This window comes from Ornithorhynchus anatinus, chromosome 3 (assembly GCF_004115215.2).
Source record: "Ornithorhynchus anatinus isolate Pmale09 chromosome 3, mOrnAna1.pri.v4, whole genome shotgun sequence".
In the NCBI taxonomy this organism is placed as follows: domain Eukaryota; kingdom Metazoa; phylum Chordata; class Mammalia; order Monotremata; family Ornithorhynchidae; genus Ornithorhynchus; species Ornithorhynchus anatinus.
Genome location: NC_041730.1, coordinates 44029577 through 44057311, shown reverse-complemented (window position 1 = coordinate 44057311; position 27735 = coordinate 44029577). Strand labels below are relative to the sequence as shown.

General features: G+C 41.2%; 1 protein-coding gene across 1 annotated transcript in view; it reads right to left on the bottom strand.

Annotated features, from left to right (window-relative positions):
* DCDC1 (doublecortin domain containing 1) overlaps positions 1–27735 on the bottom strand; it is a 406529-nt gene that overhangs the window by 157862 nt on the left and 220932 nt on the right. The window contains exons 16-20 of the mRNA XM_029060915.2: positions 23296–23430; positions 21099–21217; positions 17799–17859; positions 10545–10670; positions 9717–9874 (exon numbers count right to left, since the gene is read on the bottom strand). Of these exons, the coding sequence (XP_028916748.1) occupies positions 9717–9874; positions 10545–10670; positions 17799–17859; positions 21099–21217; positions 23296–23430 (599 nt within the window). The remainder of the gene's footprint in view (positions 1–9716; positions 9875–10544; positions 10671–17798; positions 17860–21098; positions 21218–23295; positions 23431–27735) is intronic.

Genomic DNA, 27735 nt, shown 5'->3' with positions numbered 1-27735 from the left:
CTGCAGACAAAAATCTGATGGTTATTGTTTCTTGAATATTCAGGTCCATAATGTGGAAGGAGCTCTTGACAGATTTGGTTTTGCTTCTGCCGGTGTGAAAACAGACATTTCTATGTTTATCTTTAGCTCAGGTCATAAAATTTTGTAATTTCCAGGGAAATATTCATTCTTAATCTGTTTGAAGTTTTCTGGCATTATCACAAATTTAACTTACTGATTTGTTTACAGCTTTGACTGAATTGTTTAAGGATATGAATAATGAGCAGTAGTTTTGAAGAGAGTCTCAAGTATGCTACCAAAAAAGGCAGATTAGGCACAAAACTAGGAATTTTAGCTTGTGAATGTCACATCTATTATACTAAAAAGTAAATTCATTATTCATAAAACCAAGTACCTATAATGAATCATAGTTAATACCTCACAGTGAGCACACACACAAAATAAAGCAAAAGCAAAGTAGACATTTACCTTGTGCTAATATCATTTTGAATAGTAAATTTGGCCAACATTACTTGGTGGGACATAGATGCAAAAATCTGAATTTTGAACCTCAGTTTGAGTTTCCTTTCTTCACTGATGTTTTTTCAAAGCAACCCAACTATCTTGTAAGTAAAAAAATATGGGTAATTCAAAATGCATGGCTTTAGGACAGGATAGGAGAGGCTAATAAACAACAGAAGAGCAGAAACATCCGTTTTAATCCAAATGAATGAAAAAAAAAATTTCCTTGATTTGCCCAGGATGTCCTGGCTTAGCTAATAAAAGACTAGTGATGTACAACATGAAGGGTGTAGAAGAAATGTTGAAATGAAAAAGATGGGGAAAGATTGCCAATGAAAGCATCAGTACACCATGCCATGAAGTCCCTACGAAGACAATCTCTAGCTAATATCCACTTCAGATTCTGTGCTAATATTTAATAAAGTGCTTTTCAAAATTAAAGAAATGCCAAGTAAATCATTAAAAGAAATGTCAGCCCCATCAGTGGCAGCTGCTCTACTTACAAAAAAAAAAAAGGGAGGGGGGTGAGCAGAGCAGGGTATTTGGCAAAGCCCACAGCGGTCTGTAAAGTCACTAGTGGGAAAACAACAAAGGCCTTTCCAGGCAACTAACACAGATGTGCCCACAGCCAAACTGTCAGAAACGGTTAAGATGACAACTACTCACAGTTCATTATTTCCTTCTCACAGGTCACTGGGTGACAAGCTGGGTCAGCATGCTTTGTCGGCTGTTACAGTTCCTCCCCCAGCCCCCTATTCAATTTAAATAAAGGTGAGCTGCTCAATTGGATAAACTAATGTAAACAAGCACATTCCATACACTTTCCGAGGCCAGAGATGTGACATTTATTGTACCTGTGCATCCTGTTCAGTTTAGATGCACAGAGATGTGCAGGAGAAAACCAAAGCGAAAATCCTAGCTGAATCTAAGATCGGAATCAATCGTAATTATTCAGTGCTTTACTGTGTTACGAGCACTGTTTTAAGTGCTTGGTTTTTCAATATAACACTAGAAAAGACATTTCCTTCCCACAATAAGCATAAGTAATAAAAGGGAATTCATCACCACACCAGTGCTCTCATCTTTAAAGCATATGATACAATGCTCAAATAGTTGGGAAAGGGTAGTTTTCCCATTTATGAAGGGATTTGTGAGATTTTTTCACAAGTTGTTGGGTTCAGATAAAATGAGTAATTCCTAAATTGCACTTGGCTGTTTTGAGGTTTAAGAATGTAGTTGTCAATAATATGCCAATTAAGAGGAATGCCTTCAACTGTCAAAGTGAGAACACACAAAATAATTTGATCTCTATGTTTATACAAGGACTCACATTTGTTATGAAGTTCCTATAGTCCATAGTTAATCAGATGATAGCACCCTCATATCTATCCTCTCCATTTTGCCTCTCTGGAACTGCACTTGAACTAACACTTTAAAACACTATAACTTTTTGCTTAATGACATCAGAGTTTATATTAAAGATGTCTCCTTTTATCAGTCTTGTTTCATGCACCATGAAAATCAGCAAATCTAGGTCAGACCCCTAGACACAGTTATCGACATATACAAAAGACCAGTTGACCAAGTTTTCCTCAGAAAAAACCTTTTCTGCAGCTCTAAGAACAGCTCTGCACGTGATAAATTCTGTCTAGCAGCTTCTCTCCCCTCCCCAGGGTCTATGTCTGTTGGGAGAACATAGCACATCTTTGAATAGATGCAAAAGTTCTAGCAACTAAACCAAAATGTGCTATGAACACAGAGATTAAAGCAAGCAGCAGCAGCAGCATTCATTTATTCAGTTGCACTTATTGAGCGCTGACTGTGTGCAGAGCACTATACTAAGGACTTGGGAGAATATAACAACAAATAGTGTCATTCCCTACCCACACTGAACTCACAGTCTAGAGCTGGGGACACAGATATCGATAAAAATAAAGTTACACATATGTACATAAGTGCTTTGGGGCTGGGTGGTGGTGAAGAGCAAAGGGATAAATGAAAATTACAGATATGTATTTAAGTGGCTTGAGGCTGGGGGGAAGAACCAAGGGAGCAAGTCAGGGTGACTCAGAAGGGAGTGGGAGATGAGGAAAAATGGGGCTTAGTCTGGGAAGACCTCTTGGAAGAGATGTGCTTTCAATAAGGTTTGAGCAGAAACTAATTTGTAGTTCAAACAAATCAGTAAACCAGAGATGTGATTACATAAAATTGGCAGCTAGACAACTGAAACTCGGTTTCCAAAATTGCAATGTACAGCCAAATTTGTGAAACCAATTTTTACTCATTATTATGATTATTAGTATATTTATGAAACGATGTGTCAAACACTGCTCTAAGCACTGGGGTAGAACCAAGTTAATAAGGTCAGAGTCCCTGTCCCACAGGGGCTTACAGTCTAAATAGGAGGGAATAAGACAACCCCCATTTTACAGATGAGGAAATTGAGGCACAGAGAAGATCAATGACTTGCCCAGGGTCACTTAAATTTAATTTTAATTTATTTTTGCATGGCATAATTGGTTACCTTGAGTTTGTGATGGATAATAGCCCTCAGTATTAAAGCCCTCAATTTAAGGTATTCTGTTGGAATATGACTTTCTACCTGTTGCTATCAGAGAGTCTCTTGGGCAAATGAATTAGAAATAAAAACAGGATCATAGTAAGCTATTTTCAAAGTAAGCTTACATTTTTACATTAGTGAACCACTCCTTTAGCATTATGGAGGTACATCAGTGGACGTACTCTTGAGGTGGAGAAAGTCTAGTAGGTACTTATAATGAATCTGGAAATGAAACTAGTGGTGGGGGTGTTTAAATGTGTAGGATGACCAAAAAAACTGAAGCAAAAAGCTATGAGGATACAACAGGCACCTTCATAGCTCACTTGTCTGAGGAAAAGAATGAAAACATGTTTCAGAGAAAAATTAGGGGAGGATAAGGATACTGTTATGTGGGAAATGGCACTAAGATTGTATGAGTTGAAAATGGAAAGGCATAGGAAACCATTATGAGCTAAAATAAAACAGGCATGGCCCCAAGATTTCATAAAAATGAAAGAATACCAAAAAGCAGATCAAAGGGATTAAGGGTGAAAATATGACAAAACATGCCAATATCAAGGGTGGATAAAGCAGTGAAGCATCAGATACAGTGAAGAGATCAACTAGAGTGCAACACTAATTGAAATTGTTTAAAATATTGATAAATGAAATATTCTCTATTTTTATACTTAAGAAAAAAGTATACTATTTTACTTTACTAAAAGTAAATACTATAAGTATTTTTATACTTTAGAAAATATTTAGAATCGAATGACATACCTGAATGAGGACATTTTCAATAGATCTAGAAGTGGTAGAGCAGAGTCCTGAGAGTAGGTAGCAGCTGATTGTTAATAGTTTTCTGTTTTTTTTTTAAATATCTGTTAAGTGCTTACTATGTGCCAGTCACTGTATTAAGACCCTGGTGTAGATATAAGTTAATCAGGTTGGACCCAATCTCTGTCTCACATAAGGCTCACAATCTAATTTAAAACATCCTAAAAATAACTTGTTAAATACAGGTTGAACTGCTAACAAACATCAGAAAGGACACAACTTTTTTCCCCCCCCCAACACCACAAGCTCATTGTTAATGGACTTGTCTCCAATCAAAGGACAAAGTCTTTAAAACCTGCGTTCTAATCCCAGCTCTGCCACTTGTATGTTCATGGACAAGTCATTTAACATCTCTGTGTTTCAGTTACCTCATCTATAACATGGGAATTCAAACTGTGGGACATGTACTGTGTCCAACCTTGTATCTACCCTAGTGCTTAGTAAAGTGACCGGCACATAAGCACTTAACATACAAAAAGGTTTTGAAATACACTATAGGGTGGAGGATGAGAACAGGAAGGATTTAATTGTGCTTCTGGTTTTCACTGGTAAGCAACATTTTGTAATGGACTCTATACTCTAGGTCTTGGGCATATAGTCGCATGTTCTGGTTTAAAAAATTAGGAAAAATGTATTTATGGCCTCCCTTCCATCAAGGCCTAGAACAGCCTCACCCTTCCCACTTGACTTTTGGTATCTTGACAGGCAGTGATAGCAAAGAAAACAAAAAAACCCCAACAAACCCCACACATTTACATTTTTTATATTTGTTAAGCCCTTATAATGTCCCAGGTGCTGTATTAAAGGATGGGGTAGATAAAAGACAATGAGGTTGCACACAGACTCTGTCCCACATGGGGCTCAGTCAATCCCCATTTTACAGATGATGTTTTTACAGATGGCACAGAGAAGTGACTTGCCCATGGTCACCCAGTAGACAAGTGGCAGAGCTGGGATTAGAACCCAGGTCCTCTGTCTTCCAGGCCCGTGCTCTTCCCACTAGGCCTTGCTGCTTCTCCTGAATCATGGCACCTCACTAATATAGTTGAATTAGTATAGAATTCTAGGTAATTTGCTATTTAATTGATGTAATATATACACTTAAAGGTTGTTTTTTTTAAATAAATTTGTTTCACTGGGCTTTATATTGGTCTATCTTATGATTCAGTTCTCTCCCACTTAGCTGGGAGCCTTTCGGGGGCTAAGGACAATGTCTTATTGTATTTTCATGGAATTACCCCAGTGCTTTGCAAACAGTAAACACTAAAAGAATGCTTATTTTGTTTATAATTAGTAATTTATTCAATTTTACGTGCATACCTATCTTCTCGATTCATATTTTTCCCTCTAGTTTTCTAATACCTCCAGGGTCCCCCACATTCAGTCCTTAAAATACTCCATTCTATTGTATTTATTGAGTACTTACTGTGTATGGAGCACTGTACTAAGCACTTGGGAAAGTAAAACAACAAACACATTACCTGTCCACAACAAGCTTACTAAATAACTAAAGCTGTCTCTACCTTCACATTAAATTAATGCTGTATTTTGCAAAAACCTAAATAAGGCAAACTAATAAATGCCATATTTGAGAGTATACCCTGTGCAGAGCACTGTACTGAGCACTTGGAAGAATACAATACAGTCGGTTGACACTCACTTGCCCAACAGAGCACAATTAGTACAAATAATAATAGAAAAGATACAATCAGCCTCTCCCTACGTACTAGGTGTAGTATATGGTACATACTTATAATTAGGTACCTGGGGAGATGCATTACATTTTTCACATAAGTGGGGAAGTAATTAGTAAACTGAGCAAGCTAACAAGTAAAAGGCCTAGTAAAAAAGAGTAGAAGGGCAGCAGCATGGCCTAGTGGAAAGAGCATGGGCCTGGGAGTCTGAGGACCTGGGTTCTAATCCTTGTACTGGCAAGTGCTTGCTGTGTGACCTTGGGCAAGTGCCTCAGTTCTCCTGTTTGCCCTCCAACTTAAAGTGAGAGCCCCAGGTGGGACAAGGACTGTGTCCAACCTAATTAACTTGTATTTACCCTAGCACTTGGTGTTTGACACATAGTAAGTTAAATACCATAACAAAACATAAAAAAGGAGGGGAGACACTCTTAAGTACCTCACTTATTTTCCTCTCAGGTAGGAGCAAATTGTAAAACTATTATACTAAGAGGCATCCAATACTACTTCTGCCCCTGAGCTTGCCCCACACACTCTGTTGGAAGGTCATTTGGGGATTTTCCACCCTCCTCACTCTTTCCAGGGCCAGAGCAGTCCTATAAAGCAGGCACCAGAGTCCAGAAAAGGAGCAGCTGAGTAAGGGAAGATTTGATTCAGGGCTTCCAGATGAAATAGGAGGCCCATGACCAGAAGGAATCCCAAGATACAGCAGCTCTAATTCCATGAGTCCTGGTCTGGTGAGTTGGGCTGCACAGCAGTGCTAGATACTCATAATTAAGTATGTTTTAATTAGCTTGAAAACCAAGCTACTCTCTCCTAGACCCCCTCCAATCTGGCTTCCGTCCCCTCCACTCTACCGAGACTGCTCTCTCTAAGGTCACCCATGACCTCCTCCTTGCCAAATCCAATGGCTCCTACTCCATTCTGATCCTCCTTGACCTCTCTGCTGCCTTTGACACTGTCGACCATCCCCTCCTCCTCCATACCTTATCTCACCTCGGCTTCACGGACTCCGTCCTCTCCCGGTTCTCCTCTCACCTCTCTGGCCGGTCATTCTCGGTCTCCTTCGCTGGAGCCTCCTCCCCCTCCCATCCTTTAACTGTTGGAGTTCCTCAAGGGTCAGTTCTTGGCCCTCTTCTGTTCTCCATTTACACTCACTCCCTCGGTGAACTCATTCGCTCTCACGGCTTTGACTACCATCTCTACGCAGAGGACACGCAGATCTACATCTCCGCCCCGTCCTCTCCCCCTCCCTTCAGGCTTGCAACTCCTCCTGCCTCCAGGACGTCTCCACCTGGATGTCGGCCCGCCACCTAAAACTCAACATGAGCGAGACTGAGCTCCTCATCTTCCCTCCCAAACCCGGTCCTCTCCCAGACTTCTCTATCACCGTGGATGGCACGACCATCCTTCCCGTCTCTCGGGCCCGCAATCTCGGTGTCATCCTTGACTCGTCTCTCTCGTTCACCCCACACATCCTGTTACCAAGACCTGCCGGTTTCACCTCTACAATATCGTCAAGATCCGCCCTTTCCTCTCCACCCAAACGGCTACCTTACTGTTAACGGGCTCTCGTTATATCCCGGCTAGACTACTGTGTCAGCCTTCTCTCTGACCTCCCTTCCTCCTCTCTCGCCCCGCTCCAGTCTATTCTTCACTCCGCTGCCCGGCTCATCTTCCTGCAGAAACGATCTGGGCATGTCACTCCCCTTCTTAAACAACTCCAGTGGTTGCCTATCAACCTCCGCTCCAAACAAAAACTCCTCACTCTAGGCTTCAAGGCTCTCCATCACCTTGCCCCTTCCTACCTCTCCTCCCTTCTTTCTTTCTACCACCCACCCCGCACGCTCCGCTCCTCCGCCGCCCACCTCCTCACCGACCCTCGGTCTTGCCTATCCCGCCATCGACCCCCGGGTCACGTCCTCCCGCGGTCCTGGAACGCCCTCCCTCCTCACCTCCGCCAAACTGATTCTCTTTCCCTCTTCAAAACCCTACTTAAAACTCACCTCCTCCAAGAGGCGTTCCCAGACTGAGCTCTTCTTCTCCCTCTACTCCCTCTGCCATCCCCCCTTTACCTCTCCGGAGCTTAACCCTCTTTTTCCCCTTTTCCCTCTGCTCCTCCACCTCTCCCTTCCCATCCCCACAGCACTGTACTTGTCCGCTCAACTGTATATATTTTCGTTACCCTATTTATTTTGTTAATGAATTGTACATCGCCTCGATTCTATTTAGTTGCCATTGTTTTTACGAGATGTTCTTCCCCTTGACTCTATTTATTACCATTGTTCTTGTCTGTCCGTCTCCCCCGATTAGACTGTAAGCCCGTCAAACGGCAGGGACTGTCTCTATCTGTTGCTGACTTGTTCATCCCAAGCGCTTAGTACAGTGCTCTGCACATAGTAAGCGCTCAATAAATACTATTGAATGAATAGAACTTGTGCCATTAAGATACCGGCAGGATCCATGAACTTTGTTTCCATTTTAAGGGCATTACAGTGGGAAATGTCATTTGTAGACTGCCCAGTGGGTCTTTATTTTTAATAAAAATGGCATTTACTGAGTGCTTACTACATGCAGAACACTGTATGAAGAGCTTGGAAGAGTACAATACAACATAAATAGCAGATGTGTTCCCTACCCATAACGAACTTAGCTTTGCATGCTCCTTTTAAACAGTAAAGAAAAATATTTTTATCCAGTATAGCTTGAAATCATTTGCTTTGTGGAGCCCTAAAGATGTGCATAAAGTGGAAAGTTAGAATTCACTTTGCATCTTCACTAAAACAGTTCATGCTTTTCCATCCCACAGTCAATTGAGAGCATTTGAGTGCCTACTGCTAGCACTTGGGAATCAAAGGCATTTACTGAACACTTACTATGTGCAGAGCACTTACTAAGCGCTTGGGAGACTACAATTTAATAGTGTTGTTGGACACATTCCCAGCCCAAAACATACAGTCTAAAGGGGGACAGAGTCCAGTTCCCCTACCTTTTGATTATAATAGTAATTGATATTTAAGTGCTTCCTATATGCCAGGCACAGTACTAAGCGCTGGTGTGGATACAAGCAAATCAGATTGGACAGTCTCCATCTCACATATGACTCACAGTCTCAATCCCCATTTTACAAATCAGACTCACAGTCTCAATCCCCATTTTACAAATGAGGTAACAGGCATAGAGAATAAGTGACTTGCCCAAGGTCACCCAGCAGACAAGTGGCAGAGCCGGGATTCAACGCAGGTCCTTCTGCCTCCCAGGCCTGTGCTCTAGCCAGACTAAGCTGCTTCTCTGTATGACTACTCTATATGGTTTCAAAGTACCCTGAATCCAGATCGGGAGGGACCACAGAACTGCCAGAAAGGCCAAGTACCAGCTAACAAAATGTTTTCCAGATCAGTGGACACCAAATTTCACAGAAAGCAATTTCACAGGTAAAATACTCTGCCTTTATGGCCTCAGCCCAATACTTTGTCTTCCTGAGCAACAAAACTCATAGTATATAACAATTATATCCAACAATTGTGATATTTAACAAGTGTTGGAGCTGATTAGCTTGCATCTACCCCATTGCCTGGAACAAAGTAAGTGCTTAATCAATCAGTGGTATTTATTGAGCACTTTGTGTGCAGTGTACTGTACTAAATGCTTGGGAGAGTGAAATACAATAGAATTAGCAGACAGGGTCCCTATCCATAAAAAATTTACCAAAAATCCCCCCCAAAACTAAACATTGGCTATGTGCCTAACACTATGCTAAACTCAGAGGTAGTTACACAGCAATCCCATCAGTCACATTATGATCCTTTTCATGATGAGTCTTTTTATCAAACTGGTTTAAGGTCCAGGCAAAGCCATAATCAGAATAAAAGTTACACTACTTTCTTCTATGACTTGTTCATATTGGGAAAAAAAAACATGTGTTTTCCCCAAATACTACCAAAAACTTACAACATCCATCAATCTCTAAGAAACTGCACATAAATGTCACCTCATTTCATTAATTCTGATCAAAAATCCACATCCACTTGCAACCCAGAGGGCTTCTGAGATATTTCAATAATATCCAAGAAATCAATCTTACATGAAACTGAAGGAAAACATCTAATGTCATTGAGCAATAAAGAAGAGCTCTGTCAGAGGCTTACCTTTGAGCTGAGACCCAAGGATATTTCCCTTCCAGTTTCTTCACCAGTGCCACTGTGAGCTGTGCAGTCTCCCTCAGGGGACCTTGGGGCACTGCATGGGCCTCTAAAGGTCCCGAAAGCTGTTTCAGATTGGGGCTGACGAGGCTTTGATTTAGAACCTAACAAATGAAATGCAGACAGGGAAATTCAAGTCCAGCTCCCTTTTCATGAGTGGAGACCGAGAGTCCCATGTGGGACAGGGCCTGTGTCCAACTTGCTTGGCTTCTATCCACCCCAGCACTTAGTACAGTGTGTGGCACATAGTAAACACTTAAATACCGTCATTGTGAGTATTATTAAAGTTGAATTCACCATGCCAGTAGGTTTTCAACAAATACAGTCCAGGAAATGGTGACTTTCCTAATTCCTTCAGGCTTTAAGACTCACCCTCTAGACTGTAAGCGCATTAGGGGCAGGGTATATGTCTGCTAATTCTTTTGTATTGTACTCTTCCAAGAGAGTAGTAGAGTGCTCTGCATATAGTAAGCACTCACTAAATATCACTGTTTGAGTGTAGGCATGGAGCTGATATGTGGACAAAGAAAGCAAGATCGATTTACAAGGAGGTTTAGAAAAATATTATCTCTTATTATTACTGATAATAATTACCATAAATTGCTAATGAATGGACCCATCGACTCATGGATTGCAATTCTGAAGCTATAATTAAAGGATTCATTTTTGACTGATTTACAGAGAGAAAACAAAACCAGGATGTTACTTTCCCTTCTTTAAAAATCACTTCTTAAAGGGCTGCTCATGGCCTAGCCTACGGCTAAATGTACTGACCTGTCCTGCTGAGCTGTAGTCAGTCTCCTGATGAACTGTAGTCTGGGGCCCATGGAGTTCCCTCTGGGTGCCCTCCTCTCTCACATTTAGCTCCTCTAGGTAGGTCAGGACAAACCCAGGGTGAGCCTGCAGGAGGGCAATCAAGGCAAAAGAGAAACACCAAAGTCATGTCAGCAATCAGCACTATAGGAATCACATGGAGAGGTTTGCTCGTTTAGGCCATGTCACAGAAATCAATCAGGAAAGAAACTCTGCCCTTTACTGTAGCTTTCAGAACAAAAACTTGACAATTAAAAATATTACAATTAGTGTTTAGTGCAGTGCTGTGGGCATTAGAAGCACGGAATTCATAATGTGGCTATTTTATTAGTGAATCCTATCACTCCTTCATTTAAATTTGTATTCCTAATTGGAGCTATCATTTGCAATAGGAAGAAGACTATTGAGTTTTATTCTGATATTTAAATTATACTAACCCTGCCTTAGAACCTCAAGTGACCCATTTGCACGGCTTGAAACGCAGCCTTTGGAGCCATGGGACAAAGAAAAACTCCTGCTTACCCTCCATCCCAAATTAATAATTGTGGTATTTGTTAAGAACTTACAATGTACCAGACACTGTACTGAGCGCTGGGGTATATAGAACCAAATCGAGATGGACACAGACCTTGTCCCACATGGGGCTCGCAGTCTCAATCCCCCTTTAACAGATGAGGTAACTGAAGCACAGAGAAGTGAAGTGACTTGACCAAGATCACACTGAAGACAACTGACGGAGTCAGAGGATTTCAGTTTGGGTAGCAGCTTTTGACATTGCTGCTATCCTCCACCCTCCCCACGGTAACTCCTAGGCAGCTACATCTAGGAGAGCAGGTGAAGCTGGAGTAGCAGAACTAATTCCAAGGAGCTCATGCCAATAATAATAATAATAATAATGGTATTTCTTAAGCACTTACTATGTGCCAAGCATTGTATTAAGCGCTGGGGTGCGTACAAGCAAATTGGGATGGAAACAGTCCCTATCCCACATGGAGCGCACAGTTAAAGCTTGATCCCCATTTTACAGATGAGGTAACTGAGGCACAGAGAAGTTAAGTGATTTTCCCAAGGTCACACAGTAGATAAGTGGTGGGGCCTGGTTTAGAACCCATATCCTTCTGACTCCCAGGCCTGTGCTCTATCCACTATATCAGGTTGCTTCCCCAGGACCTGGCTGTGCCCCCAGTTGAATCTGAATGCACCCTCTAGTATCCACTCCACCCAAAAATGACAAGTAAGAAGCAACTTGACCTAGTGGAAAGAGCATGGGCTGGGGAGTCAGAGGACCTGCCACTTGCCTGCTCTGTGACCTTAGACAAGTCACTTAACTTCTCTGAACCCCAGTTTCCTCATCTGTAAAAGGAGGATTAAATGCTTGTTCTCCCTTCTACTTAGACAGTGTAGGGCAAGGATTGTGTCCGATCTGATTATCTGCTGTCTACCCCAGCACTTTCTTTTTTAATGGTATCTGTTAGGCATTTACTATGTGCCAGGCACTGTACTGAGTGCTGGGGTAGATATAAGATATGGGTTGTACCCAGTCCCTGTCCCACATAGTGTTCACAGTCTTAATGTCTTAATCCCCATTTTATAGATGAGGTAACTGAGGCACAGAGAAGTTAAGCGACTTAATAATGTTGGTATTTGTTAAGTGCTTACTATGTGCAGAGCACTGTTCTAAGCGCTGGGGTAGACACAGGGGAATCAGGTTGTCCCACGTGGGGTTCACAGTCTTAATCCCATTTTCAGATGAGGTAACTGAGGCACAGCGAAGTTAAGTGACTTGCCCACAGTCACACAGCTGACAAGTGGCAGAGTCAGGATTCGAACCCATGACCTCTGACTCCAAAGCCCGGGCTCTTTCCACAGAGCCTCGCTGTTGACTAAGGTCACACAGCAGGAAAAGAAACATTGTGGTCTAATGGATAGTGCATGGGCCTGGAAGTCAGAAGGACCTTCTTTCTAGTCCTGGCTCCTCCATTTGTCTGCTGTGTGACCTTGGGCAAATTACTTAACTTCTCTGTGCCTCAGTTACCTCACCTACAAAATAGGGATTAAGACTATGAGTCCTATGTGGGACAGGGACTGTGTCCAACCTTGTATCTACCCCAGTGCTTAGTACAGTGCCTGGCACATAGTAAGTGCTAATATGAAAATCAAATCTGTGTCACTGACAAATCTGACTAAAATCATCAGTAGAAAAAGAGGTACTGGTCTAAAAAGAACTGTGTCACGTTATACTGTTTGTGTTGTCACATTATATTGTACAATATTTTGCTCATCTTCTTTATGTCAGTTCTTGTTGGCCTACATATGCTACATCTTAAAATACTATGACAACAAACAGAGTGAACATTATGGGGAAAAAAAGGAATATTCTATTTTGGTCCCAAATCTTTAATATTCATTCTGTAAGACAGCAACAAGGAATAGAGCAGCAAAAGCTCAATATGCCTTAGTTGTCAATTGAAAATTTTCTAAGGGGATACATCATCACCACTCACAGCATTTATCAAGTACCCACACACTCCACGGAGACCTGAGGACAAACACTAGACACGTTTTCTGTCCTGAAGGAATTTACATTAAACTAAAGTCTAAAAATGTGTTAAAAGTAATGACTCCCCAAAAAACTTTAAAAAGCTAGTTTGTTAAATACTCGTGGGCAGATATCGTGTTTGGCAACTCAACTGGAATCTCCCCAGGGCTTTGTAGAGGGTTCTGCACACTTAGGTGTCATTGGCTGGAAAAAATGACATCTGGGTATAAGTGCTCATGAGAGGGAAAAAAAAAACTACTCAAGTTTGTAGATTCTAAACTCAAGTACTCTTGTATTTCACTCACACTGCTCTCTTCCCTTAAGGAATTCGATCTGCTTTTCAAGAGTTGCAAAACAATTTCCATTTAGATTGCAAACTTCTTGTGAGCAGGGGACACTGCTCTGCAGTGCTCTGCACTGTTGTACTGTACTTTTCCAAGCACTTAGTACAGCGCTCAGCACACAGTAAGCATTCAATAAATACCAATGATTGATTTAGTTAGAAAGGATGAACTAGATTTTCACCCTCTCCCAAGTCCACCCTACACCTCACAAGTAATTTTGATCATGACTTCTGGGGCTTAAGAGCAGGGTAGGATGTTCCAGAAGTACATCCCCCTCATTTCCTCACTTCCTCCCAGAAGACACTGTCCTTGGGGATCCTGGAGAAAGAATGGGCTTGCTCATGTGAACGAGAGTTAAGGATTTTTAGAGTGGTAGATAATTCTCCCTCAGTGAGGAGGGACTCAACCTACCAATCCTATTTATTGAGCACTTACAATGTATAGAGCACTGTACTAAGCGCTGTGTGACTTAATGGATAGAACACGGGTCTGGAAGTCAGAAGGACCTGGGTTTTCATCCTGGCTCCTCTAGGGTAGCAGCATGGCTCAGTGGAAAGAGCCTGGGCTTTGGAGTCAGAGATCATGAGTTCGACTCCCGGCTCTGCCACTTGTCAGCTGTGTGACTGTGAGCAAGTCACTTAACTTCTCTGTGCCTCAGTTACCTCATCTGTAAAATGGGGATTAACTGTGAGCCTCACGTGGGACAACCTGATTACCCTGTTTCTACCCCAGCACTTAGAACAGTGCTCTGCACATAGTAAGCGCTTAACAAATACCAACATTATTATTATTTGTCTTCTGTGTGACCTCAAGCAAGTCACTTCACTTGCTGTGAAATGGGGATTAAGACTGTAAGCCCTATGTGGGACAGGGACTGTGTTCAACCCAATTATCTTATATCTACCCCAGTGCTTAGTACAGTGCCTGGTGCATAGTAAGTAATTATCAAATAACACAATTATTATCATTATTATTAGATCTCATTTCCTTTCCCTAATGCCAACCACATGCAATATCCTATCTGTTTGCCCAAGACTTAAATGGCCTCCCTGATGTCCTGTATTGCTACCTCCTTTCCCGTATAGCCCCAGAGAGATGTTCTCTCCACAAGCAGCACCTCGGACCCAAATCAACCATCTCGCAATGCCTGTGACTGGTACCGAGGGCCCGGAGAGTGTATGGATGGCTCTGTGCAAACCATCACCACTACTGGTAAAATGATGATTATGATGGTATTTGTTAAGCACTTACTATGTGCCAAGCACTGTTTTAAGCTCTGGGCTAGATACAAGGTAATCAGATTGTCCCCCGTGGGGCTCACAGTCTTAATCCCCATTTTATGGATGAGGTAACTGAGGCACAGAGAAGTTAAGTGACCTGACCAAGGTCACAGAGCAGACAAATGGCAGAGCCAGGATTAGAATCCACATCCTCTGACTCCCAAACCTGTACACTTGCCCATAGGCCATGCTGCTTGTCCTTGATTCTACTGCTAGTACAATTCACCGTTCCCCTATTCCTAAACAAAGTCCCCCATAAATAGGTAGCTGAAGGTGTTGGTCATTTGATCTGAGACACCAGGGTGGCTTAGCAACATTCTGAGTGCTTGAGCAGCCCTATTTTGGGGTACACTGCTCACCTCAGATGGGAGAAGGGGCTAATTACTGCATGCTTCACCAACTTCATAACTGGCTCACTAGAGAGCCACATATGTGAGATTTAATCTTGCAGACCCACAACAGCTCATTTATGAACAACGATGCAACAGTCTCGTATCATTCTTTTGAATCATTCATTCATTCAATAGTATTTATTGAGCACTTACTATGTGCAGAACACTGTACTAAGCTCTTGGAATGTACAATCGGCAACCCACAGACACAATCCCTGCCCAAAGATGGGCTCAAAGTCTAAATGGGGCAAAACAGAAAAATATGGAACACTTCACGAATTTGTGTGTCACAATTTTGTGCATGGATCGAGAGCATTATCTTTAAATATGAATTCATATGATACATAATGTCATCAGTGGAAAAGGTTCCTGACCAAAGAACCACCAAGGATGTATTGTAAAATGGATCGGTTCAACACGACTCCTTAGATGAGCTCAAGCTGGCTAGCATGAGTGCCAAAGATCACAGAGGTTAATGGAGTTACCCAAGCTGCTTCACCAGAGGTTACCCTGGCAGATGCTATGGCCCAGCATCTGCATTATGCTGTCATCGCTTTAACTGTAAGCAGATTTGTTACACAAAATGCTCATATGCACTTCACAATGTATTCCACCCCTGCCTGCCCACTTGCGTGATAAACCCACTGCCCAAACGAGAACACGGCCGGCAGTGATGGGAGAGTTTGAATGGCACTGCACTCACCACTAGCCTTACAATCAATTCCTTTGTACACGTTCTCAGTCTTGCAGTTTGCACAACTGGATTGAGACTGACCCATTCCAGCCAAATCCAATAGATTCTACCCCTTAACCACCTTCATCTTTTGGCTGCCTTTCATACTAAAGACATCTCCTTTCTCCTATAAACACTAACCTTGGTTTCTCCCACACAGTACTTTCCTGGTTCTCTTTCTGGTGGACAACTCTGTCACTTTTACCTCTTTTCCTCTGCTTCCCACCCTGAAACCGTGGGGGTCCCTCAGAGGTTAATTCTGGGTCCCTTTTTCATCTCAGTCTACACTCACATCCTTGAGGAGCTCACCTGCTGCTCCACTGATTTCAACTATCATCTTTATAAGAATGTTTCCCAAATTGACCCTGTGGGCTCAACAACACTTCTTTTCTACAATCTTACATTTCCTCCAGCCACCAAGACATCCCTTCGTGGAGTTTCCCACAGGCACCTAAAACTCAACATATCCTTATCTTCCCTCCCAAATTCACTCCTCCACCTAAATTTTGCATCACAGTTAACACCATCTTATCTTCCATGTTTCTCAAGCCTGCACCTATGGCATTATCCTTGATTCTTCTTCTACCTTGTTGATCCATCCGCCACCATATTTCCAGAATCCACCTCTTCCTCTCCACATGCATAGCCACAACAACAGCCAGGGACTTTTCAGATCCTGACTTGTCACCAGTCTCCTTACTGACTTCCCTGCCCTGTCCAGTCTATCTCACCACTGAACTCTCGCCCACATCCTGCCTCTGGCCTGGAATGCCCTCCATTTTCATATCCGACAAATACTTCAAAACTCCGCACACACTTAATGCTTAATAAATACTACTACTACTACTAAAGTCTTTTCTTAACACAAGAATAGATTTCAAATGTATAGTCAATCAATCAAAAGTATTTATTGAGCACTTTACTATGTGCAGAGCACTGTACTAAGCACCTGTAAGAGTACAATGCAACATAAGTACCAGCCATGTTCCCTGCCCATAACAAGCTTACAATCTAGAGGGGGAGACAGAGATTAATATAAACAATACGTAATTTAAAGGGATGTTCAAAAGCGCTGTGGGGTTAAGGGTGGGGTGAAAATCAAATGCTCAAAGGTCACAGATCCAAGTTTGTAGACAACTCAGAAGGAAGAGCGAGCTGGGGAAAAAGAGGGAAATCAGGGATGGTCTTGGAAGATATTGTAAGCTAAGTATGGGCAGGGAACGCATCTGCTAATTGTTGTATTGTACTCTCCCAAGCGCTTAGTACAGTGCTCTGCACATAGTTAAGTGCTCAATAAATACTTTTGATTGATTGAATATACATTTGAAATCTATTCTCGTGTGTAACCTTGGGCAAGTCACTTTACTTCTCTGTGCCTCAGATCCCTCATGTGTAAAATGCGGGTTAAGACTGTAAACCCTATTTAGGACAGGAATTGTATACAACCCAATTATCTTGTATCTACCCCAGCACTTAAAACACTGCCTGACACATAGTAAGTGCTTAACAAATACCATACTTATTATTTTTTATTAATAAATGTTTAACAAATACCATAATTATTACTAATAATAAATGCTCAATAAATTCCACTGATTGATTGACTGACTGAGATGTGACCTTAATGAGGTTTTGAAGGTTGGGAGAGTGGTCACCTGGTGTATATGGAGGGGGAGGGAATTCCACACCAAAGGGAGGACTTGGGAAAGGAGTTGGAGGTGAGATAGATGAGATCGGGGGACAGTGAGCAAGCTGGCACTAGAGGATTGGGATGTACAGGCTGGTTTATATGTAAAAAATCAGTGAGGTGAGATAGGAGGGGGTAAACCGATTGAGTGCTTTAAAGCCAATGGGAAGGAGTTTGTGTTTGATGCCAAGGTGGATAGGCACCATCTCCCACATATGGAGGAGACTGTAAATAATTTACCTTAGAATAGATGCAGCCTTCGCTCCCAAACCTCCACTTCTGACCTTCATTGTCTTTATCTCTGTAATTAAGATACAATTTACTTATGAATATACTTCACTAGAAGGAAAGAGCACAAAGCTATTTACAGCAAAACAAATCCACATTCACCTAGGAGAGCTTTACTCCCTTCAGACGACTGAGGGAGAAACAGGAGAGGGACGTGTCAAATAGCTTTCCTGTTCTCAGGTCTTGGGGTACCAGGGTACCAAGGGCTATGGCCGCATAGACTCCTTCATCCCAAAATCGGGTCCCCAAGTCCCCACTGGAATCAGACCCCCAACCCCCATCCCCCCCGACTCAGACTTGGGAGGAGCGAGCATTGCTGAGTGGGATGGCTGCAGAAGTAGAGGGAGGCAGCTGTGTGGCTCAGTTACCTGAGGCCGGAACAGCTAATCCAGCCCTCACTGTCTTCCTGGAGCATTTCGGAAATCTCATCACTGAGCCAGAGGGCTGTTAGGCATCCACGGGGACCCAAGCAGTGGTTTAGAGTCCAGGTGGGGTCTCAGCAAGGATTCCTGCTGACCCCACTAGGAGCCAAGCCCTTGGACCCCAATGCCAGCTAAGGCTTGGGTGCTGTCAGTGGCTATGGGCACTGTCGGCAATGCTCAGGTACTGGTGATGTCAAAAAACCACAGTGCTCCAGGAGGTAGTGGATATGGAGGCAAATACAATATTTTCTGCCTGCAAGTATCCCTTTGGTCATCCTATCTCTTTCTTTTTTGTAAGCACTTAAATACCATTAAAAAAATTCTCTTTTGTGCTCTTCCTTCTGCCTCTGGGCCTCATCCCTTCTCTGGCTCCTCCTCTCTCTTTCTTGCCTTTTTTTCTACTGATCATATTTATTGAGCACTTATCATATGCCAGACACTACGGTAGATACAAGGTAATCAGATCAGATTCAGTCCCTGTCCCACAGAGGACTGTAGAAGAAAGGATATTTTATGCCCATTTTACAGGTAAGAAAATTCAGGCATTCAGAAGTTGTCTTGCCCAAGGGTCACATAGAGACAAGTGGCAGAGCTGGGAGGAGTCCTGTGCTCCTTCCATTATTTTACTGTCTTCCCTGATCTTTCCACATTCTAATGATGGCATTTGCTAAGTGCTTACTATGTGCCAAGCACTGTTCTAAGTGCTGGGGGAGATACAAGCTAATCAGGTTATCGATATTGGATCCCACACAATTTTACTTATATGATACTATCTTGGGAATGTCCTATTAAACCAGGAGTGGGGTTTAGATGATATTAACAGTACAAGACATATATGCTACTTTTCTATGGGAAAAGGTTCACAGAGGATACCGGATACTATATTTGTAATTATTGTATCATACCCTTAAAGATATTTCTAATTTATCTATACATCCATTTATGAAAAGTCAGTGCTTTTATTTCATTAGTAAAACATTCAGCCTTATTTTTATGAAGAGTAAAAGCCACTGGGATTTTGAAAGCTGGACCTTCGGGAAATCATGACTGTGGTTCAGCTTGAGAGAGCCTTTCTAGGTTAATGGATATACACCATTTCCCAAGCCATCATCCTTGCCCTAGGCTTACTAAACCCATATTGAAAATTTTCATTTTTAACGCATTAAAAATGTCAGCTTATCGGTTTGATTTCCCATTAATTAGTAAATGTAATTTATATCTTTATCCCAGTGTTTTTCTCCTGGGAATATAAAGCTTCAGATAAACCAGTTCTTTGAAAATTTATAAAAATGAAATGCAAAAAATCCCCCATTAGGGCTGCTCCAGACAGAGAGGAGGATCAGGAAACACAGTGTCGCATCCTGGCTCCTTGGAAAACGGGGTGTGGAGGGAAGGCTAGTCTTACCAATGTCACCGTCCCAGATGGAGAGAGGAGGCAGAGGAAAAAGTGAAGTGGCTCTGCCCCAGCTCCTTGGAAGAGGTCATAGACACATGGGGTATTTCCCTCCATAACCCTCAAACCCACAGACGCTGCCCTTCTGGGGATGAAGAAGAGGCAGAATAATAATAATATTTGCTAAGAGCTTACTATGTGTCAAGCCCTGTTGTATGCACTGAGGTTGATACAAGCTAATCAGGTTGGACACAGTCCCTGTCCCACCTGGGGCTCATAGTCCTAATCCCTATTTTACAGTTAAGGTAACTGAGGCACAGATAAATTAAGTGACTTCCCCAAGTTCACACAGCAGACAACTGGTGGAGCCGGAATTAGAACCCAGCTCCTTCTGATCCCAACCCCGTACTCTATCAACTAGGCTACGAGAATGTCCCAACTCCCTCTTTCCTGACTCTACTATCTAGACCAGAAACATAGTTTAAACCACTTAGACAATGGTTAAGATGCCAGAGAAACTGCAGCAGCTCATCTGATCATTGTGGAGGGTTTTGCAAAATAAATGGGTCATAGTTCCAAATGCTGATAATCTTTCATTTTCTTGAAGGTTTGGAAAAGGCATGTCTGTAGCACCACACTGCAGGCTGGGCGTGGGGAAGGGTGCGATTAAGGGGGGATGTGTTGGTTGAGAGGTGGGGCTGGTTGATGTGTAATGGGGGCTATTATAAGTGAAGCCTTGAAATTATATGATTAACTATATATCAAATTGATTAATCATAATCGAATTATCCCCAGGAAGAGCAAAAACAAAGAATGGAAGGGCTTACTTCAGCAGGAGGGATTTACAGTATTTAAATAGAAAGAAGTCCATGAAGCCAATGAAAAACTGAGATGAATCCTGGGGAAAGTTGGAGGCAGAAATCTCCTCATTTGAATGTTTTAAAGTAGGACAGCTATTCTACAATTCAGTTTAGTTTAGAGGCCACTCTGCCTGAAGGCAAGGAGATGAATTAAATGGATTTCAGTGGGTTATACAAAGATATAATATGTGCAATGACATTTATATTAACACAATTCATTAATCAAATATATTAGAGTAATTTTTAAAATAAAAAATGTTCAGAAAAACAACCCCACCATTATTAAGATCTAAGGCCTGGGGTATATACAAAATTATGTGATTAGACACAGTCCCTGTCCCTCATGGGGCTTACAATTTAGCTTTATCCTCATTTTACCTGTGTGGAAACTGAGGCCCGGAGAGGTTAAGGGACTTGCCCAAGATCACACAGCAGGCCAGCGCCCAGACTTGACTCTGGGTCTTCTGACTCTAAGTCCCCTGGTCTTTCCTCTAAACTTCCCCTGACTCTACATCTTTTTAAAAGTATTCAGTTAAATCCCAAATCATTTGGGAATAAAGGAATGCTGAGTTATTACCTTTTCTGTAGGACCAGTTTAAATCCTTCTAGAGATGTGCCTTCATCAGTCTTGAGTCTGATTGGCTGGCCAATAGCGAGGCAGCACTGGATCAGGGCTCTGCTCAGAATCATTCCTGCCTTCCCATGAATGATGAGGGAGGAAAAAGGTTTAAATACGTTAAAAGAACCAGAAAATTCAACAATGTGTTACAAACAGTAAGGTCATTATGCCTGGGTAACCCTGGATATTAACAGTTGCACAAAGTGAAACCCTATCCACAACTTAGCAGTCAATGAGCCCTGCTCAGAGTCCGTGATCTCTTGTACAACAAGGGTGCATTTCACAGTTCAGTGCAAAATAGACGAGGCTCTGGTATCTTCATTTGTCCTTTTCCTATGCATATTTCACAGTGCAATGATTTAGGGTTGGTCCCTAACGGGCCACTTGCTAGAGTTATAGCTTTGGGGCTTATCTGAAATATGTATGCACGGAAAAATACGTTCAGTGAGCTGCAAAGGTTGCATTAAATCCTCAGCCTTTGCATTAGCTTTAAGTTTTACTCAGGGTCAGAAACACTGCTGGGTAAATATGGGAAGAGAGGATTCTTTGTGAACTGCTTTTGTTCCCACTTTAAATTCACGACCAAATAAAACAATCGCCTGCTTTTGGAGGTGACACTGGCAATGATATTCTTCATTTGTTTGTGAACATTTTATTTTGAGTTTAAGGAATGCACTTAAAAGGTTTATTCAAATGGGCTGTGCATTTAAGAAATGTAATGTTTTAGGCTTGAACAATGTAGTATTTTGAAAGGCAAACTTTTGTAAGATTATTTTCATTCGAACGGGTCTCAATTTGGTCTTTGTTGATGCTGGACTTGGAGCAGGAAAAGCAAAATGACACAAGGACAACTTTTCTAACATGTAAGACCAAAATGGTTTAGGAACAACCAAAATATACGGTCAGTAAATGTATCAGGAACATTCTTCTTAGATATTTCCTTCTTTTGTTCTTGATTCATTTAAATTTCAATTAGTTTTTAACATACAAGCCATCTGAACTTCAATTTTCAGCTGTGCTGTTGAGTTTATTTATGGTTTGCTCATAGAATCTCTTCCTTCCTGAGTATACTGATACAAAAATAACCAGACCTCCTGATTTAGGAGGGACAGCCCCCAAATTTCAGCATCCATCTTGCCTCCTGCTTTAGGAATTTCAGGGGATATTCAGGACCTGAAAATCCTACAGTGCAAGAGCAGGTATCTCTCTGGAAAAGGGAGAAGCTAAGAAGCAGCATGGTCTAGTGGATAGAGCATAGGCCTGACTTTCCCAAGGTCACACAGCAGATGAGCAACAGAGCCGGGATTAGAACTCTGGTCCTTCTAACTCCCAGGTCCGTGCTGTAGTAGGAAATTAGCGAGGTAAGTTGGGAGAGCCAAGGTGATTGAGTGCTTTAAAGATTAGGGTAAGGAGTTTCTGTTCAGTGCAGCGGTGAGTGGGCAACGAATGGAGGTTCTTGGGGAGCGGGGAAACGTGGAGTGAACAGTTCTGTAGAAAAATGATCAGGGCAGCAGAATGAATTATGAACTGGACTGGGGAGAGACAAGAGGCAAGAAGGACAGCTAGGAGGCTGATACAGTAATCAAAATGGGATAAAGTGGAAGCAGATGATGAAGCAATGAGACCTAATTCTAGCCAAGCCTGTATATCTTGCAGAATGTTAATGGAGTCAGTTTATTAGAGCCAAGTGTAATATAGGGATTGTGTTTAATCTGTATTTAACCAAGAGGAATCTGAAAATCTATGAGGCTTCATTAGATAGATTCTGGGCACTTACAGTCAAAGATACTGTTAGCTACAAAAGTACGACAGTGTGCCTAGTGGAAAGAGCGTAGGCCTGGCAGTCAGAGAACCAGGGTTCTAATCCCAGCTCTGTCATTTGCCTGCTCTGTGACCTAGGACAAGTCATTCAACTTCTCTGAGGCTCACTTTCCTCCTCTGTCAAGTGGGTATTAAATATCTAAGTGCTTAACAAATGCCATCATTATTATTATTATTAGACTGTGAGCCACAGATAGGACATGGGAATTCTGTCCAACCTGATTAATTTGCATCTCCCACCATGCTCAGTATAGTGCTTGGCAAATAGTAACAAATACCATCATTAACATTACTATTATTATTGACAAAGAAATACTTTTAATGCCACCAATACCTTTGTGATCAGCCACGAGCTAGCTTTAGGCCAAAGAGTTAATGGTGCTGTCTGATTTGGAGTAAGCTTTGAAGGTAATCTTCCACTCCTCTTGTCAATAGTAACAGAGGCGTACAAAACCATATGAGGATCTGCCTGAGTCACAAAAGAGAAGAATGTTTATACAGTTTTATCCATTTAAATTTCTCAATATCCTAAGTAGAAAACATACAGGATTCTATCTCTTTAGAAAATGCATTAGAACAAATAGAAATAGAGTATCGAATTTAAGAATAGGAAGATCCTTGATTCAATATAGGAAAATGAGCACAAGATAACTATATAAAATTCCATTCCTTCCAGTATTATTCCTGGTGAGTAGATGAGAGGACTAATGGAAAGGGATAGAAGGAAAAGGGAAAAGGAGTTAGTGTCTTTCTTCTGGATGCTAAATGTGGATTAGGAAACTGTGTTTAGCATAGTTGATTTAAAGCTGCATAATTTAGGAATGCAAAGGCTCAATATTAAACTCTCCATTCCCATGAATTCCTCTTTCCCTCTAATTTTCCAAAACACTGCAAAAATATCCAGTCTGTACATTCCCCTCCAGCCTACTCACTAAATGCACTGGAAGGATCATGGAAGCACCCAGGGCTATGTGTTTCCCTCCCAAACAGTGAAAACTCTCAAGTGCCGAGTACAAGGCATTGTCTATCCCCTCCTCTAGATTGTAAGATCACCGTGGGCAGGGAAGAGGTGTGTTATCAATATATTGTACTCTTACTCTCCCAAGCACTTAGTACAGTGCTCTCCACACACTAAGCGCTCAATAAATACAACTGACTAAGGGTCCAGGAAAGTCAATGATTGCATCATGAGTACAGGTATTAGTTAATCGAAAGTTAAAATTATGAATAGGCCCAGACCTTTTAGACAGAATAAACTGTTTCAGAAAAAGTGCCTAGCCCTGAAATGCACTTAACTAAAATCAATTCACTTTTTAAAAAACCTTTAAAGCAGATGACAGTTTTATGCATTATTCACCAAACTGAAATGTTGATGAGGTGAGTGCTTTTTTTGTCATTGCACTTCAAGAACACCATTTCCTACAATCAACTCCTACTAAATAAAGTAATTTTATTATAATAAATAACTAAAAATATAAATGCAGCAAACAATACACAAATTTGCACCTTCCTTTAGGTACAAAGGATGATAAAAAGGTTACTTTTCCCACTAGTGTGTAAACTCCTCAAGGTCAGGGATTACACCTACAAACTATACTGTACCCTTTCTAGTGGACAGTTAAGTGCTAGTAAATGCCACTGATTGATTGATAGTGAAGAACTGATTGAGGAGTAGCATTGCCTATTGGATGGAGCACAGACCTGGGAGTCCGAAGGACTTGGGTTCTAATCCTGCCTCCACCACTTGTGTGACCTTGGGTAAGTCATTTCACTTCTCTGTGCCACACCTGCCTCATCTGTAAAATGAGGATTAAGACTGTGAGCCCCATGTGAGAGATGGACTGTGTCCATGCTGAATAGCTTGTATCTACCCCAGTGCCTAGTACAGTGCCTGTCACATAGTAAGCGCTTAACAAATACCATAAAAAGAGAGAGTTGGTTAAAATTTTTTAAACATGCATATCCAAGAGTGCATGTTCTGAACCAACTGATATCTATTCTCCCTTAGAGTGTGCTGGGTCCAGATGGACAGCTAATACCTAATAGCTAATGCTACAAGCTAATGCTTGTAACCAACTGGGAGGTGGTTCTTTAGTTTATTGTTTTAGTTTAATATCAACCAAGAGCATTTACTTAGCACCTACTGTGTACAATACACTGTATCAAGTGCATGGGAGATGACAAGTAGGTTAGAAGACAATATTCCTACTCTCAAGGAGTTTACATTTTAGCAGGGGAGATAGACTACTTAAATAAAATGCAAATCTCCCAAATTAAAATAAAAAACAAACAATTCTGAGAAAAATGAAAATTGTAGACAAGTTTGAGAGAGATATGAGAATGTTATTTCAGTAGTAAGGAAACCTGTAGTAGATTGATTCATATTGAACAACAGCCAGGTACCATAAGTGAACCATTTTCCCTGAAGATAAATGTACAAAATTCTAAAACACCTGTTTCACTGCACAGGATCTTCCGACTTGACAAACAGATTCATCTGCACATTCTGGCTCAGTCCTATTTACCTCTTTCTAAAGGGAATATTAATTTGTGAATTTCTCAGTTTGAGCAAAATTAATTACCCACAGACTATGGTAATTGGTAAGGGCTAATTTATGTCACAATATTTTGTGTGTCAAGGGTAGTCTATAACTGAAAAACTAATCCTCATTGATTTTATTTGTCTTCATCTTGTAATAAAAAAAATCACAATCCATTGCCCTGTCCTTAGTTCCAATTAAACAGTACATGATTGGTTGGCCATTTCATAATCAGTTGGCTCAAGTAAATGGAAATGGATCTCTATTGTGCATATAAGTCGTCCCAATGGAAGGTTCACAACTCCTTCACGGCCTTAAGCGACAATATTCTTATGAAATAAGTTTTAGAAGATTGCCATTTAGAAATCCAGGGTTCAAATCATTTTAAATGGTAAGTCTTGTGAAAAGTGAATTGTATACTTTTGGCATATATCACTATCCCTTTGCTGAGAAGAAAGAGAAAAACCTGGCATATGCAAAATGAACAAATGTTACAAATGGACAATTCCTTTATTAATATTCTTCATCATAGATTTTCTCCTAGACTTCCGTGGAGAAAAAGAAAGGTTTCATAGTACATAGGCAGATTTAATACAGAAACGGCAGTAACTCAAGCACAGCTATTTTAGTTTCTATTCCACCCTTTGCCAGTAGCAGATAGATTTTGAGGGTAATACCCACTGTTTCTGAACAATGATAAACTATTCTGCTAATCCCCCTCCACAGGACTCATTCTTTAAGGTAACGCTCTTACTCAACCTCCCAACTCCTAAGTTGTTCTGAAACGCAAAAGCTCTCTTTACAGCAGAGAAGAAGATTGTTTTGAGTGGAATTAGACAGATGGAAGTATCGTACTGCCAAACATTTCTTTGTATAATACCTGCTGCCAGGTCCTAGGTTCTCGTTATCTCCCCAACAAGTTTTAATCTTTTAACAGTTGGTTTTCTGGTACGGGGAAAACGGGGCCTTTGTGTTTTCCTCAGGTCAGCCCTCACAAAGAATGCCATGCTGTTCTACAAGAGATGTTTTGCTGGACGATGCCAAAGTGATTCTAGATGTAGCAGAAACAGCATGGTCTGCAAACCTGGCTTCGTTTGATGTTAAAAAGCATGGGGAGTTTGGAGTCACAAGACTCTTAGGAGTAACAATGGCTATTCACTTCCTCTTCCTGTGATTTTGCCTTCTTCATTATGTTTTGTAGTTTACTTTCACAACCAACTACCTAATGTGGAGAGAGAAGTCAAGGGGAAGCTGGGGCTCAGTGAGGACAATAGTCATTGAAAGTATTACAAAGTACAGTTGATAGGCCATCCTGACCATCTGTGCCCAATATACCAAAAAAAAAAAAGCTACTGGAAAAAATCAGTTTTCATATATATATATGAAACTTCAGAGAAACAGAAATATCAGTCTCATTCATTCTGAAATTTCTGTACATATAGTCCTTTGAAAAAGAAGCATTATTATTTAGCTGTGCCTCAATCTAATCAGCCTAAGCATATCCTTGGCATAAATGCTTTCTCTGAATAAAGTATTTTCACTCCAAGCTAAATCTTTTTAATATTTAATATGTAGCTTAACAAAAGAGCCCGGGGAGTCAGAGGGCCTGGGTTCCACTCCCAGCTCTGCTACCTCTCTGCTGTGTGATCCTGAACTAGTCATTTTAGTTCTCTCGGCATCAGTTTCCTCATCTGTAAAGTGAGGATGAAATACCTATTCTCCCTCCCATTTAGACTATGAACCCCATGAGGGGCAGGTCCTGTGTCCCACCTGGTTATCTCCTCTCTATCCCGGGGCTATTAAGCACTTAAAAAATGCCACAAATAATTTGACTGGAGGAAAAGTCATAATACAATATTCTATTTCAAACCTAAATACCTAAAAAGAAGTTGACCTCCAATGACCTTAAATTCAAAACAGTTCTAAAAATAAGTGATCATACACAAGAAGTCTTTAACCTTTTTATTAAAAGTCAAGATGGTTGAAAAAAGTCAGATCACTAATTTTGTAGGACAAAGAAAAAAACTGAAAGGTAAAAACTCTCTTGACAGAATCAGAACCCTTACTTTTGAAGAAAATATCAAATATGCCACTGAGACATACTAAAATCTTTTTGACTTTTGAAAATAATTTAAAGTCATACTAAAACTCTTTAGGAACTTGATGCACATTTTAGTGAAATCTATAAAAAAACCCTTTCTCCTTTTCTTGTTACATAACAAAATATTTCATAT